Source organism: Glossina fuscipes, unplaced genomic scaffold (assembly GCF_014805625.2).
Source record: "Glossina fuscipes isolate IAEA_lab_2018 unplaced genomic scaffold, Yale_Gfus_2 61105, whole genome shotgun sequence".
Lineage (NCBI taxonomy): Eukaryota > Metazoa > Arthropoda > Insecta > Diptera > Glossinidae > Glossina > Glossina fuscipes.
The window spans coordinates 39,107-54,264 of NW_024003346.1; the positions used below are offsets into that span (position 1 = coordinate 39,107).

At 34.5% G+C, this 15,158-nt stretch overlaps 1 protein-coding gene across 2 annotated transcripts; it reads right to left on the reverse strand.

Moving 5' to 3' along the window:
• Window positions 1-1,230: 1,230 nt before the first annotated feature.
• LOC119643499 (sarcolemmal membrane-associated protein) lies at window positions 1,231-12,910 on the reverse strand. 2 transcript variants are annotated; one of them, XM_038042858.1, is made up of 4 exons: window positions 12,640-12,910; window positions 4,799-6,576; window positions 3,769-4,404; window positions 1,231-2,706 (listed from the first exon to the last, which is right to left on the reverse strand). In XM_038042858.1, exons 2-4 carry the CDS (start codon window positions 6,572-6,574, stop codon window positions 1,231-1,233), a joined length of 3,888 nt encoding a protein of 1,295 aa, XP_037898786.1. In that variant the 5' UTR covers window positions 6,575-6,576; window positions 12,640-12,910. The 2 variants fall into 2 exon arrangements, with proteins under 2 accessions (XP_037898786.1, XP_037898787.1); XM_038042859.1 differs by lacking the exon at window positions 12,640-12,910 and adding an exon at window positions 12,510-12,617.
• Window positions 12,911-15,158: the final 2,248 nt, after the last annotated feature.

Sequence of the window (15,158 nt, forward strand, 5' to 3'; positions counted from 1 at the left end):
ATTGATAATAAATAAGACGCAATGATTTATTTATTCATTTTTTAATTGCCAAACGAAGCGGTTTTAATTCTATACGGAACCGAAATATTAAAATTAAACAAATTTTATAATAAATTTAACAAAATGAATAATAATTTAACAAAACGGGCTGAATTTTAAGAAACTACTTTCTCCTTCGTTTTTTAATATTAACTAATAAATAATTAACTTTTAATTGACAAATAAAAAAATTGTACAGATACAAATTCAACAATTCATTTAAGATTTACCGCTATCTTCCTGTTTCTTTTTACACAAGAAATGCGAACTAAATAATCCGGTGGCGCATGTTGTTACAAGGATGTATTTTAGTGAAGAGCAAATACCAAGCCAATTTTATGTGCAAAGCCAATTTTATGTGCGTCATTTTGATTTGCTTTTCGGCAAAACGCGGAGCTCTCTTAACTTCACTGCAACACTGGCTCTTGACTTGTTTGTAAGAAATGGTTTTTTAACTATAAAGTATAAATGTATAAAAAAGAAAATACGCGAACATAAGGAAAACCTTACTTAATATTTAGAGCGAACAACAAAAGAATAATGAAACAAAAATATTTTTCTGAACTAAGGAACGAAATACTCGCAGACTTTTAGTTATAACCTGTTGTTAGGGTTATTTAGTTTTTCTTCTTTTTTTTTGCCATTTCCAAATTCTTGAATAAACAAAAAGCTCTAAATTATAAAAAAATATCTTAACTAACGCTTATACCAAAATTTCTTCCTCCATATAATTCTTATTTATATGATTCAGGGGCGCAGATAATATTGTAAGGATTGATTTTCATTTTCAATTGTTTTGTTTATAAAAAGTTCTTAATATTTCCGCATTCCCGCGGTTTTTTGGATAAATAAAAAAGAAGAAGTTTATGCATTTGCAATTTTGTTTTCCATTCTTTTTTTCTTACGGAATTTCGTTTTGTGTTTTTGTTTTCAGGACAATGTATATATTATCTATTAATTATAATAATAATTATATGGAAACTTAGTGAATGAAAGATACTGAGTGTGTAAATGAAAAAGTTTAATTGCAAAAATTATTTGTTATAGAAAAATTACAATAGAAACAAAAAACTGAAAATTTATGTATATTTGGTTTTCGTTTTTTTTCGCTAATTGTTTGGTTTATATATATATATATATTCGTAAAAAAAAGAACAGTGTTTATGAGAAAAATATTGAAAATAGTTCAACTCAAAAATATATATGTAGAAAATATACCAAAAGTGCAACAACAACAGCTCCATAAGGTAATATATATATTAAATTGTTTTTGGGGTGGCTAGCTTTGCTTTTCAGAGCTACAAGTTCACGCTGCAATTGTACATTTTGCTCTTCCTGTTTTTCCAAACGTTCTTTATATGCTATAAGCTCTTCTTCACGTTCCAAGGCGTCCTCATTAAAGCATTCAATATCGTTCTTAATATCTTGAGCGTGAAGATCGGAATTGCACTCATTTAATTCATAGTATACATCACGGCTATTAGACTCCCTAAGAGGTGATAATTCTTTAGTAATTGCAGGCAATGTCATCGCAGACTTCGACGACACCTTCTCTTCCATTTCCTGGGTGGCAGTTTTGTTTTTATTAATGTTATTTCCATTAATGACTTCTTCTAAAGCTCTTTTATCTTCTTTCAGAGAAACCACACAATTATTAAGGTCAGCCATTTTTTTTTTTAGATCGTCACACTCGACTTGCATCATTTCCAAAGTATGTTGCGCTTCGGATTCAGCGTTCTGCAATTTATCATTTAAACATTCTACCTGTTCTTTGTATTCCCGTAATTCTTCTTCCAATAAATGTTTATTTTTACCGTTCGACTTTTCGTTATCGTTGGTTTTTGTTGTACCTGGCGTGGAAATAAAACTGTTTGTGGTTAAAGCACCGCAAGAACTTAAGTCGTCTCCTATTTCAGACACATTTTCGTAATCCACAGGGCTGCTACGATCTGAATCTACCTTAACATTATCACATTGTTTTACCTTAAATGCGGGCGTTGAAATTAGTTTATCTTTGCACTGTCTTTCCGTTACTCTTTCTTCTTGCTGTTCTTTGACACTGTCCCATATTTCATTGTAGGCTTCTCGCAACATGTTTACACTAGATTTTAATAAATTATAGCTATTATTTTTCTTGGAAAGCACCTTAATGGTTTTGCCGTTGCGTTTTATAATGAACTCATTATTGGCTGCACCCTCCTCATCAGAATAATCTTCACTATCACCTCCACGAGTATCCTGCGATTCATCAGCACTGCAGCTAATAGCACCAGTTTCTAACAGCTTGACACGATTTGTTTCGTTTTCTATTTCGGCCTCTAAGCGTTTTAAATTTTTTTGTACGATTTTCAATTTCTTAGCAAAATTGGTACATTTTACGTTAATTACTTTCGCTTCGTCAGTAACGGGACCAATTTCGCCTATGTTAGAACTTTTATATTTCTTGGTCGTTTCAGCTTGGTCTTCATCACTTGAGTCATCACTCGTTGTATTGTTCTCATTGCATATCGCTTTAAAAATATTTAAAGAGCCTTCCTTTTTATTAATATCAGAATTCTGTAACCATTTCATTATTGTTGGTTCTTTAACACGTTTCGGTGGTGGCTTTTTGCATGCAGAAGCTGAGAATCTGGTATGTTTCATTCTTGAAATCTTTTGAAATTTACTCTAAAAGTAGAAAAGAGATTAATTGATAGCTTTGGAAATCGTTCTTAAGTTTAAAATTAAACAAGGAAGTTATGCTTACTTCATTAAGCGAGCTATGTTTATTCCCACAATGCCAAGCAAATATATAAAAATTTCAATTTTTATAGCCTGCATCATTTATGGTATGAATGTGTTAACTTTTTGTGGATATATCTAAAACTCGGAGGGAGTTAAGACTGAACTTTTATTGTACCGATCGATTCGGAGCATCTTCTGAATGAATTCATATTTTTCTTTCTGTATGTCAGTCTGCTATTCGTCAATGTCCATCCGTAATTGTTATGTTCAGTCTACATACAGTTTTGAAATAATTTAACGAAATTTGATATACTGTTGCATTTTGGATGAAGAACGCTATCCAAAACAAACGTTCTATCGTGCCGTCTTTATTCTCCATATGACGTGCTATCGGAAGACCTTTTATGAAAAATATGCATAATACATAATTCAATATTTCTCGATAAAACCTATAGAAAATAGTACTCAACATACAAGATAAATTTGGAGAAATTAGATCGCAGGGCATTTTCTAAATCCGTTACCACATGACCGTTGCTAAAAATAGTAATTCTTTATACGACAAAATCGAACTTTTAAAATTTTATAGTGGAAACAATCCCAGAATAGTAATTTCCCATATAAATTTACCGCGGTAAATTTGAGCCATATAAATACATAAAATAGCCCCTTCGCTTGCCAGCACCTCTTGAAAAGTAAGTAAGCATTTAGGAGCTGATGGTGAAGTATCGCATTATGCGAGCTGATGGTGAAGTATTGCATTATGCGAACTGATGTACCGTACTTCATGCTTTCATGTTTTTACTTCTTTGTTTACTGAAGATGTCCCAATTGATTTGTCGAGGATTTCTTGCAAAAAGAATTGTATATTTCGTTGCAACTAATTTTGAATAGCACTCAAATTGTGAATAGCATGCCTAACAATCGGTAGTTCTTTCCTTTAATGTTTAATTTATCAACATACAGAATTTATGTTTTCCTGACTCCGCTTTTTAAAGTACTTACCAAACTTGCTTCATCTACACCATTCATATCGTCATCGGATGTAAATGCAGATTTTGTCAGTCCAACATTATTTTCGTTCTTTTTAGGTACATCACCTTTACCATCATACTCAGGACTGCTATCTCTTTCATCATTTATTCCAATGTCATCGTCTTCATCATTGTCGACGTCGTCGTCTTCACCCATATTAGCAATGGCAGCATCTAGTTTGTCAATAGCCTGCTTTTCAAGCAATTTTTCCTCAGTTTCAATCAATTCGGCACGTTTCATTAAAAGTTCGGATATTTTACGTTTTAATTCTCCACATTCCAGTTCACGTTCACGTAACTTTTCGCTAAGTTCAACTATGCGCTGTTCTTCACGTTCTTTAGCCTCTTGCTGTTGTCGCATCGTAGCTTCTCGGTAGTCACTGTACTCTCTCTCTAGGTGCGTTAAACGACTATTTACATCTTGCAATATTTGTTTCGAATTCATGATTTGGTCGCGTAACAATGAGCATTCATTATTCGATTGCGTGTAAGCAGTTTCCATTTTAGCAAACATTTGCATTGCATCGCAACGTTCTTGGTAAACTTTACGTAAGGCTTCTTTGGCAGAGTGCTGATATGAATTCTTATCTTCCAAAAGTTTAAGAATCTTTAAAAAAATAGGCGAAAATTTCAAATAAATTAAAAGAAAAAAGTAAAAAAAGTTTATTTCGCTCTTAGGCCGGACCTCACTTCCCATTTGTCTTAAACAGTTTTTCTTGAACATAGAACGCTTTTACTTTGAAACTTCAAGCACAGTCTAAGTTAATATTTATGCTACATATCAAATGCATTAAATTTTCCCCCATACTTGTATTAATAGTCTTTAATTAAGCGGCATTTCCATGTTACATCATTGTTTCAATTTATCCCAAATTTTAAATCATTTTTCACTTTTATTTCAAAATGTTGCCTTTTGTCCATTTCAATCTTGATTGCAAAAAAAATCGGACGGACCACAAATTCTCAAGGATGGTTGGATACAATAATACAATAACGTTTACCTCGTTTCTTAAAACATTTTCGGGTATATTCTTCTCCATAATTTGCAGCTTCTTCTCCAATGAATGAATACGATGCAAGAGTTGATCTTCTGTTATCATAGCCTGCCAACATAAAGCTGAATTCTTCCGTGTAGCATCTAGCACGTTTTGTATGCTGCATAGTTTCGAAGTTAGCAATTTTTCTCGTTGTGATGTCTCCTGGACGTACAAATTTAAACGATGCAATTCATCAAAACTAATGCGCCCTTCTCCCGTGTGTTGATTTCGATGCGCCGATCCATCAATTGATATGGCTTCTCGTCCATCCGGTAAGTAAAGTTTGACGCAGGCTATAATGCAACCGTGAACTTCCTTACGAGAATTCTCCAGTACGTCGACGCCAAATTTGACGACATCCCCAAAGTGCAACTCAGCTTCGGATTCGCCTAATTTGTTATCATTTATGAAGGTACCGTTAGAAGATTTAGTATCCTTGACCCAGAATTTGCCATCCGGTGTATACCAAATGACCGCATGTTTACGTGACAAGACTTTACAATCAAATATGGCGTTATTTTCGGCTGCCTTGCTCTTAGCTATTAAACGTCCAACCATGCACTCCACATTTGATGTCAGGCTGATGGTACGCGTCTGAAATGGATGAGAATTAGCTTCACAAATAAGTACAATTCTGGCTTGTCCATTTGTATCTGGTGACATCGGTGCTCCTGGAGACATTATGTTAACATCGGTTACATTAGTGTCATTTTTCGCCTGACTTTCTAATAAACCAAATGATGCATTTAATTGTTTGGCAGTTTTGTGGAGACCCGCTGCTACGTTCACACTTAATGCTGCCCCTATGCCCAATTGATTTAGAAGACTTGACTGCAGCCCAGCTGCTGCCGCTAAGTTACCAGTATTAGCTGCATTCATAACTGATTGTAAAGCACTATTTAATACCTCTGGCGTTATGGTAGGACCGCCGCTAAATGGATCGGTGGATTGTGTTCCTGTGGCGGGCATGCTTAACTTTCCTGAACTTGAAGCTAGTAAAGTATTTGTATTTGAAAACGAAGTCCCCTCGATACCTTCAAGTACACCCAAACTGTTACGAGCAGTTGGTATGTTCCTGGTTGCGATTTCTTCTAGCGTGCTTCCTGCATCACTCTCACTATAAGTCCGAGTCTCAGGCATTTCCTCGTTGAAGAATGCTGACTCCTTTATATTTTCCGACATGATTTTTAAGGTATTGTAATCAAGCACATACTTGTCGAGATTGTTGTCGTCCTTGGTTGAGGTACCGATTGATGTCCTGGGGACCTGCTTGGTTTTATCATTAATTTGATTTTCAGTTTTTATAATTTCGCTTTTGATCTGTTCGTCTGACAATTTTTGTCCTTCTTTTTCATCGCTTATATTTTCATTAACAATTCTTGTTACTTTTTCGAGTTCAGGGAGTGCTGACACCGTTGTGGGTGCAGTAATCCCTTTCGTTACATCGCCTGGAGTTGTAGGTTTTATAACGTTTGTCACTGCTATGGTTTCCGTTTTTGATGTTGTTGTGGCAGCTGTTGTCGTTGTAGAAGCTGTAGTCTCCGCCGTTGTTGTTGACAAAGCAATAGCGGCAGTTGTTGGTAACGTACACGTTGTCGCCGTTGATAGCGTTGTCGATGGGGTAGCTGTTGCAATTGTAGTTGTAGTTGCGTTTGGTAGTAAAGGGGCTGCACTGTTATCGCCTGTAGATTTATGTTCATCTTCGCTACTATTTTGCCATTCGTTGCTGACTAAAACCATAACTATGGAAATTAAAATATAAGCAGAATTATTTCTAATACAATGGAGTATACAGGAACTAATAAAATAGCATTAAGTTTTTACTGACTGAAACTTGACGTGCTTGTGGCTGATTAAGATTTTCGTTTCGATAAAGCAAGTTTAGAGTTCTTCCAAAATGCTATAGTATTTAAAACATTGCTGTTGCCAATGTATTACATTCAATGCATAATAATAATAATAATAGTTTACAAAATAAAGAAAAATGCCTAGAAGAGAATAATTAAGAAATTTTATATCCTTGTCCAAAATATTTTATGTTTTTACTCGGCTTGTTGCTTATCTCGGGCTTTAGCATTGGATGCTTATGCTAATCGTCCCTAATTTTTGTTATCTTTTGCGGTTACTCAAACCCAGGTTGTATCTTTATTAAAAGCGTCCGCGAACTCCCACACTGATAATGCGATGTGTTCTCAGGAAGTCCATTGAAGTTCGGGAAACCAAATTTGTATGTGTGAGAAAGCATGGTCTACGAAGATAGGACGATAGGATTTTTCGTAACCACCTCGAGAGAACAATTTACTTGGCCTGTAAACACTGCAGTAGGTCATTTCTTGCTAATTGTTAGCTATTTAACAAACAGCAATTACAACGAAGATGTTGTGTGTCTATCTTTACCTATCAACATTTCAAAATCTGAATTTACTTGCAATTCCTAAGCGAGACCAAAAACTTTCCGATATTTTATGGATGAAACGCACATGTTTTTTTGTGGTGCCCATAATAAAGAACACCTTTGTTTGTGTGATGAACATCCGCGCATTTCATCAGACCAAGAAAAGGCTCTTATTTCGCCTATAAAGTCAGTGTTGGTTAAGTTTGTATTTCACTGACGATGCGACAATACTCTACGAATTTCATACACAACTTTCTTAAACATTTATTCGTAAAATATGTTTTTCAATCGTAAATTTTTAATGAATATTTGTCTATCATATTACGGCAAATTTACATATAAACGGGTCCGTGCATAATCCTAACAATCTTCGAAAAACTAAAAAAAAATTAATTATATAAAATATGAGGTCAATAACTTTAGATTCGTATGCGTTTTCAAACCAACAAAGATTGAACAATAAATTCTCATAGCGAAGCACATTCAATTAAATAAATAAATAAAATACGATATAAGTCACAGCAATATACCCATGAAAGTGAGCAAGAAAAAAGCCCTGGTCAGAACGTATGTACCAGAAGTTTTTGAACAATTTAATAAAACGGCATTTAAAAATAAACGAAAAATATGGTATCGACCGAAAAGCAACAAATGTAAATCGTCTGCGGAATTATTATTAAACTAGCCGTTCCCGTTTACAATTCATATGAAAAAAAACACAAAAACATTTGTGTCTGATGAATTTGGCAATAGTTCTGACTCAAAAAAGTAAAAACCAAAACAAGGAAGAACATTATAGTCGGGCAAGGACGCCATTAAATACCCTATCTCATTGTAATATTGTCTATCACAATTCTTATTGATATTATAGAACACAAAAATGACGTCTTCTTTCGCAGAATTCAAAAATAGGCGTAGATGGTCGAAATTTTGTAAAGTTATTTTTGGTGTGAAATTACTAATAGGGGGCAATTTTCATCCCCACATATTAAAACTTAAACTTTTTGCCTTACAAAGGACCAACTTTGGTGAAAATTCTTATTAGGGTAACATCAAAAAAATATACAATTTTCATTACAAAGCATTGAAAATTATACCATTTTGTCGCATGAATTTCAGTTTTCGCTACATGGGAGGAAGTTCAAGAATTGCGCGAGCCGAACCAAAGTTGTCGTACCAGTTTAGAAGGCCCAAACACTACTACTTAATCTCTTCGGCTGAAAAATTTTGAAAGTTACGATTTTTTCCTATATCACGGCTTTTTAGAATAGATCGTTATATGGGGAGAGGACAAAAAGATAGACCGATCCGAACCATTTTCAATAGCGTTCCCTTGGGTGAAAACATGTCACTGTACCCAATTTCATCTCAAGATTGAACACACATTTAGATAGACAGGCGGACAGACGGGCCTAGATCGACTCTAAATCGATCGGTAAAATAAAAGGTTAATCCATTTCACATCCTTCTGCGTGTTACATACGTCCGCACTACTTAATACACCTTGTACCACAAGTGACACGGATGCAACACCAAAAGCTTTGAAATTGATGTAAATGATAATGCTGTGCCATGTCAGTAGCATATATATAGATCATGACTATAATTGGTAAAAGGAAAAATTCTTACTAATTATTCTACTGTCCATCTCTGTTCAACATACCAAAAAAAAAAAAAAAAAAAAAATTATTTTACTGTCAATTATATTCAGAACATATTCCAAACGAACCAAACATCACAGGCAAAATAAAATAGTAATATTACGCTTTAAAATGAAACCTTCGTCAATAGGAAATCTTCCAGAACCGTACACATGTTCTTTTGATTAACCGTGTTAATGCCTCGGCTTTTGAAGTTCTCTGCTTAGAAAGATCTTTAATAAATCCATCTTTACTGTAAATAGTGAATAACTAACAAAATTCTCTCAGCAATAAAAATTGCCTCATAAAATCAATTATCTTCCAATTTTTAAAGCCTCTTTTGCTTAAGCGAATTTATGAAACGCTCACAAATGATCAAAATGGACTAACATTTCATCATACAAATCGACACAGGATAAATTTCTGACACGATTTATGCACGTATATCTATGTTCTTTGATATACAACCTTTGAGGTCGCAATTATCTTAAAATATGTTCATGAACTTTGGTACGCAGACTTGTTTAAGCCTAAGAACCGCTGCTATTGAGTATCGACTTTTGATGCCCTCTTTCATATAAACGCCCTTCCAAAAACTAAATATTTATGTGAAAACAAGTTCTAACACTAGGTATGGTGGTAATTGATCAACGGCGCCGTGGAAACCTTATGGTAAAAGCGAGCGCAATTTCCCCTTTTTTGAACACAAATTGATGAGCCCTGACTGCTTGGGTGCGGCCCTTCGGGGAGTAGTCGTGGTGGTTGTGGTTGGCAGTTCCAAGCCAAAGTGGAACAATCGAGTGCAGCTAGGCCTCACCACTGACCAGAGTGGGGTTTATTGATCCATACGCAATAAACCGTTCTGGACTCTGGTGCTGTTTAGGCCCCTACTCTGTGGGGATTGTCTAACTCTCCAGGGGGCGTAGTACGCTTAAAAGTGGCTTGGGCCATCGTGGGGTTAAGCCTTTCAGGCAGAAACCCACGTTAAACCCTTGCCACAAATTCTAGGTATTTTATAGTGAAAATTATGACACAAACTAGTGATTCGACATAAAAATTTACAGTGATTATTTTGGGAAGGATATGTGTATATATCAACAAGCCATAATTTTTTATATTAGCTGTTGAAGTTAAGTGAGGAATTGTATTAAGCGATGGTATGAGGGTATGCAATAGTTTGACGTTACTCAAATATAGCGTGTTGTTGCTTGTTATATAAATTTTTAATCGATCAACAGCAGCAGATAAAACTTTTTAAAAATATATTCTCATGACTTTCTTTTAGTTTGATCTAATAGCTCTTCTAACTCCTGCTGACTCTTCAAGTTCTTAGGATCTGCGATAAAATCGTGGTAGAATTTTTTAACTTTAAAAATTAGCTCGGGTGTCTTTTAATGAAACAGCCTTTGATTATGTCCACTTAACTTGACCCTACGACAATCTATTGTCGCGATAATACCTGTACTTATGCCAAAATGGAACAAGCGAGCAACGGCATGCAAAACAAAGCTACTGGCGATTTAAATAAATTAACTGCGCTTCGTTCTTAGACAGTAGGCATAAGTGAACGCAGTGAAGTACAGCATATTTTACGCTAAGATCTGGAAATGTGCGTTAGTAGTATGAACTAAAACTGAAAGATCTTAGGTGTTCATTGTAAAGACCAAGTTGGCATGTATAAGACCACAAGGCAAAAAGCTATAAGAAATGCAATAACATCCGCAAAAGTGGAATTATTTGTTGACTAATTCATATCGAAAGTTTTTGAAAAATCAATCCTTAACCTTTGGTGACAAGCGTTAATAAATCCTTAGTAACTAGTGATTGCAATAAGACTTAGCACCCTGTCTAATGAATCGAGCAGCTTCCATTAGGTGGTTCATTGATAAGTATTTTAGCCCATCATCAGAATTTCAATCGTTTACTAAAAAATCCCGGGAAGATGTTCAGATTTAAACGTCAGATAGATTAGAGAATATCAAGGTATACCTCCTGAATATACAAGCAAAAAAATAAAAAAAAATTTATTATAATCGCAAATTACTGATCTTAAGGAAGTGAAAAAGTGCTAGAAAAAGGAATGAAATGAGAAACGGTTAATACAATCGTAAAAACAACTTAGTAATATTCTAATCTAGGTAAACGTAGACTATAGTTTTATTGTAATGATTTATCTAATGAATTCTGCGCACAAGCTTTAGCTATTAAACTATCTGCATTCCAAAGCTACTGAAATTGATAAGTTTTTTATGATTGTTTGTAACACTTGCTCGTTGATACAGTTATATCTACGGACGCAAAGCTCATGAATAACTAAACGATCGCACAGAATCGTAAGAATACATTTACGCGGAACGTGAAGATTAAATATAAGATAAAACGGGAGTTTGGAGCACAGATTATAATACATTTGTTAATCGTAAGTGGTAATTATATTATATAGTCTTTTTTATTATTGAATCGAAAAAATATGATAAACAAATTCATAAATAAGATTTTAAACAAGGTTGCAGACATGAAACTGCGACATGGTATCAAACGGCAATTTGTTATTAAGCTGGCCGACAAGAAGTAGGCAGAGAGCGGTGCAATACAAATAAGTGAAAACAAAGGAGCTTAAGCGTAACTATACAAATACAAATATATAAGCATGTGCATGGGTAAGCACGCTTATGTGCCTATGCACATAAGGTTTTACTTTTTTTAAGTTGTGTAGAAAAACATATAACTAAATCAGTTTTATGTATTTAAAAAAAATGCGGTTTTTCACTAAGCACCGCAAAACAGAAGAACCAACTACTGACCAGCAGCTAAGCTAAGCTAGCGAATAATAATTCTATGCCACAACATGATGATGACGTAGATAATGACGGCTCAGGCTCAGGCGGAGACGACAAAAATGTGTTAAGGAGCTAAGACAAACTATGTCAGATAGATATTCAAATATGGAAAGCTCTTACTAGCACTACGGATGGAGTTCAATCAACCCTTTATCTGTTCATAAGAACACTAAGGTTTGGTGACTATTAGGATTATGTTAAACGAATACATCGAAGTTGTTGTTTTTATAGCATGCTATGTGTCTTTTCTAAATAAGGCGAGCAAGAAGTTTGTTTGGGAAAATACTTTGTTAAAAAATAATTTTTTTTTCAATTAATTTTCTTTGCAGTATGTTTTTATTTTTACTACAAATTGTGACACAAACACTTATGCAAATATATACAAAGAATAAATAATAGTACTGCTATGTATTAAATCACCACAAATAGTTGTCAACACTACTGATAAATAAATTGACTGACTGGAAAGATGAAGAGCACACAACAATAAAATTTACACAAAATCCAAACTCAATTCATTTATTTTATTACACACACAATTACCCCTGTCTGTCCACTACTGACACAAGTAATCAACTATGCATGCATATAAACTTTAAAATAATTGGCTTGTTATATGGCACTTGATATTATTGTTGTATGCTATAACTTCCCAGTCAGGCAGCTAACATCCAATATGTCTGTCAAGCCTCTCTGTACTTTTAATATTCCAAGCAATTAATTCGTTTTTTAATACATCTTAATTGAATTTAATTGCATTCCATTTGTTTTTCTTTCGTTTTAACATATTCTGTGATTACATCGTTTTGCCTTTCTGATATTCTCCTTCGCTTCTTCTTGTACAATTTTTAAGTGTCACTTGCGCATTTTTTCACTCACATAATAATCGATTTGATTTTTTCTTGTTTTTTTTTTTAATTTTATACGCACCTATATATATTTCTTATTTTTTAATTTTTTTGCACATAAAAGAAAAGTCAGTAAACTTCTTTCGTTCAGATGTTAAAATTTTGCATCTATTTTTTTATAAAGATGACATTTGTATAGAGCTTTCGGTTTCGGTATTTTCGATTTGCTTTTTGTGTATATTTTTCAATTATTTTTTTAAAATTATTTTATTAATAATCACGTAAATTTTTGTTTCGTTTTACACGAGAAATGGGAAGAAAATCGTTAAGAAATGTACACATAGCGCTGCCAGAGTTCAGAATCGTTTCTACTTTAAGGTGATATACGATTTTTTATGTAGAGATGAGATATTCAGGGTTGTTTTTATTTCAACACATATTTATAATTTTACTTTCTTTCCTTAGTTTTTGCTGAACAAATTTAAATTCATTCACGTTAGATTATAACATACGTTTATGCGAGCGCTACAAATGTAAAGCCAATAGTGGAGTCTCCGATTTTTGTGAATAAGAAATGTTTTTGTGAAATGAATTATACACATACAGCTGAAAAAACTATGGCTTTAATTTTACTAGTATTTAACTTTAAGTTATTGGAATCGTTACAGAAATTGATACGATCTCTAATTGATACACTGGACACTCTGCCACCTGAACACAGTAAATTGTTCGTGGAGAGGTGCAGTCTAATGTGATCAGCTATTAAGCGTTCCAGTACCTTCGACAAAGAAGGAAGGAGAGTAATTGGACGGAAAACTTGAGGAAGGACTAAAAGCCACTTTTTCCTAATAGGTGTTACTACCGCCGCTGTCTAACTGTTGTGGAATGAGCACGTAGTTATAATCAGATTTAAAACATGGGTCAGAGGCAGAATGATGTCTGGAATAATTAGTTTCAAAAACTTGACGTTAATTTTATCATGACCAAAAGTGTTCAATTTAATGAAGTGTATAGACTGTCACACCTCTTCACCTCCGGGACCCCTAAACTCAAACGTACCGTTATGCCGATGCAGCGCTTCCTGATTCACAAGTAATCTCCGATTCCATGAACAATATTTGGGACTCAAAATGTATGGATAGACTTCAAAAAGAATTGGGCTCTTCCTTGTGCCAATATTCCGTAAATTTTTCCAAAGAGCTTTCGGAGGAAGATTGGGATTAAGCTCTTTACAATACCCTCGTCGCTTTAAACACCGCGTGATATAGTGCACACTATTCCTATACCTCAGGAAGCCTCAGTGAGCCTAAATGGGAAGCCGACCCATTACCGAGTTTAATAGCCGTTCTGACTTCGGACGAATACCAAGACGGCTTAGAGGGACATGTCTTAATATATTATCATTCATATCAGTTCTATGCAAAAAATCATCACAAAAAACGCGAGAGGAGGCAAAATTCAGTCCTTCCATATTGATAGATTCAAAATTCTTACACTTGAAAGCTACATTGAGAAAATAGATCTGCAGATATGTCTTTATATGTCAGTGCTAATGCTACCTCGTGAATTTTTTCGCAATTTCTTTTACCGGTTTAAACGTTAGTTTGAGAGCCCAAGTACCAGAGAGAACTACATACATGAAGAATGACGTGCGAACATATTCACCAGAGTTATCTGTATTTCATTGAGTCAACAACTGGAAACATATGTCAATGACCTTTACAACAGGCAAACATTGACCATAAAAGGAAATGCTACCACTTCTGTCAGTATGTGTTTTTAGGTGATATTATAACCAGCAATTTGAGAAAACCTACTGTCAATCTTTGGCTTGAATCGTGTCTTCTTTCCGTAGACAACGTCAATTGCTAAGGTGTGGCAAGTAATCAATCTTAGGTTTGTTGAAACTAAATGCATTCACAAATGCGACGCTTTTCCCCACCCACAGACAATGTGCCATCTGCCTAAACCTCAGTAAATGAAGACCTCTTTCCATCACAGCGCTGCAGTTTATCCTGTCCTGTTTAGATATTGCATATATTCTTATGATTTTACTCTCCCCTAGATTCGAGTTCTGATTTCTTAGATTGTCAACCAGTACCTCTTTACTATAACTGAAGTTTATGTCAATTAGTTTAAATCACTTGCTTGGTACCACAATGTCGTAATCACCTGGTATAATTGCCTTAGCATTTTGCTTTTCCTCACTGTCATTGCAATCTATCATGACCGCGCCATTGCTCGTGCAGCGCACATTATTCAATTTTCAACGACTTCGGGTCTACATTCGGTTTTATTATCACAGGCGCATCAGAACTATTCACCGGAACCTTCACAACCTTTGCGAAAATCGGTTGCTTAGTTGGGACAAGGTTTCATCTTTTCCTTGAACTTGTCACTCACGTCCCACCGCTTCCTAATTTCTTTGCCATTTATTTCTCCCAATCTTCCTTCCTCCATCAATGTAAGAATTTTGCTATAGATAAAGTTCGCGCTAAACCCTATTTTCTGGTTAAATAATAATAAATTTTTATAATCGGATCTAAGCGTAATGGCAAATGAAAATTACTATCTTAAGTTATCGATAATTGATTATATTTT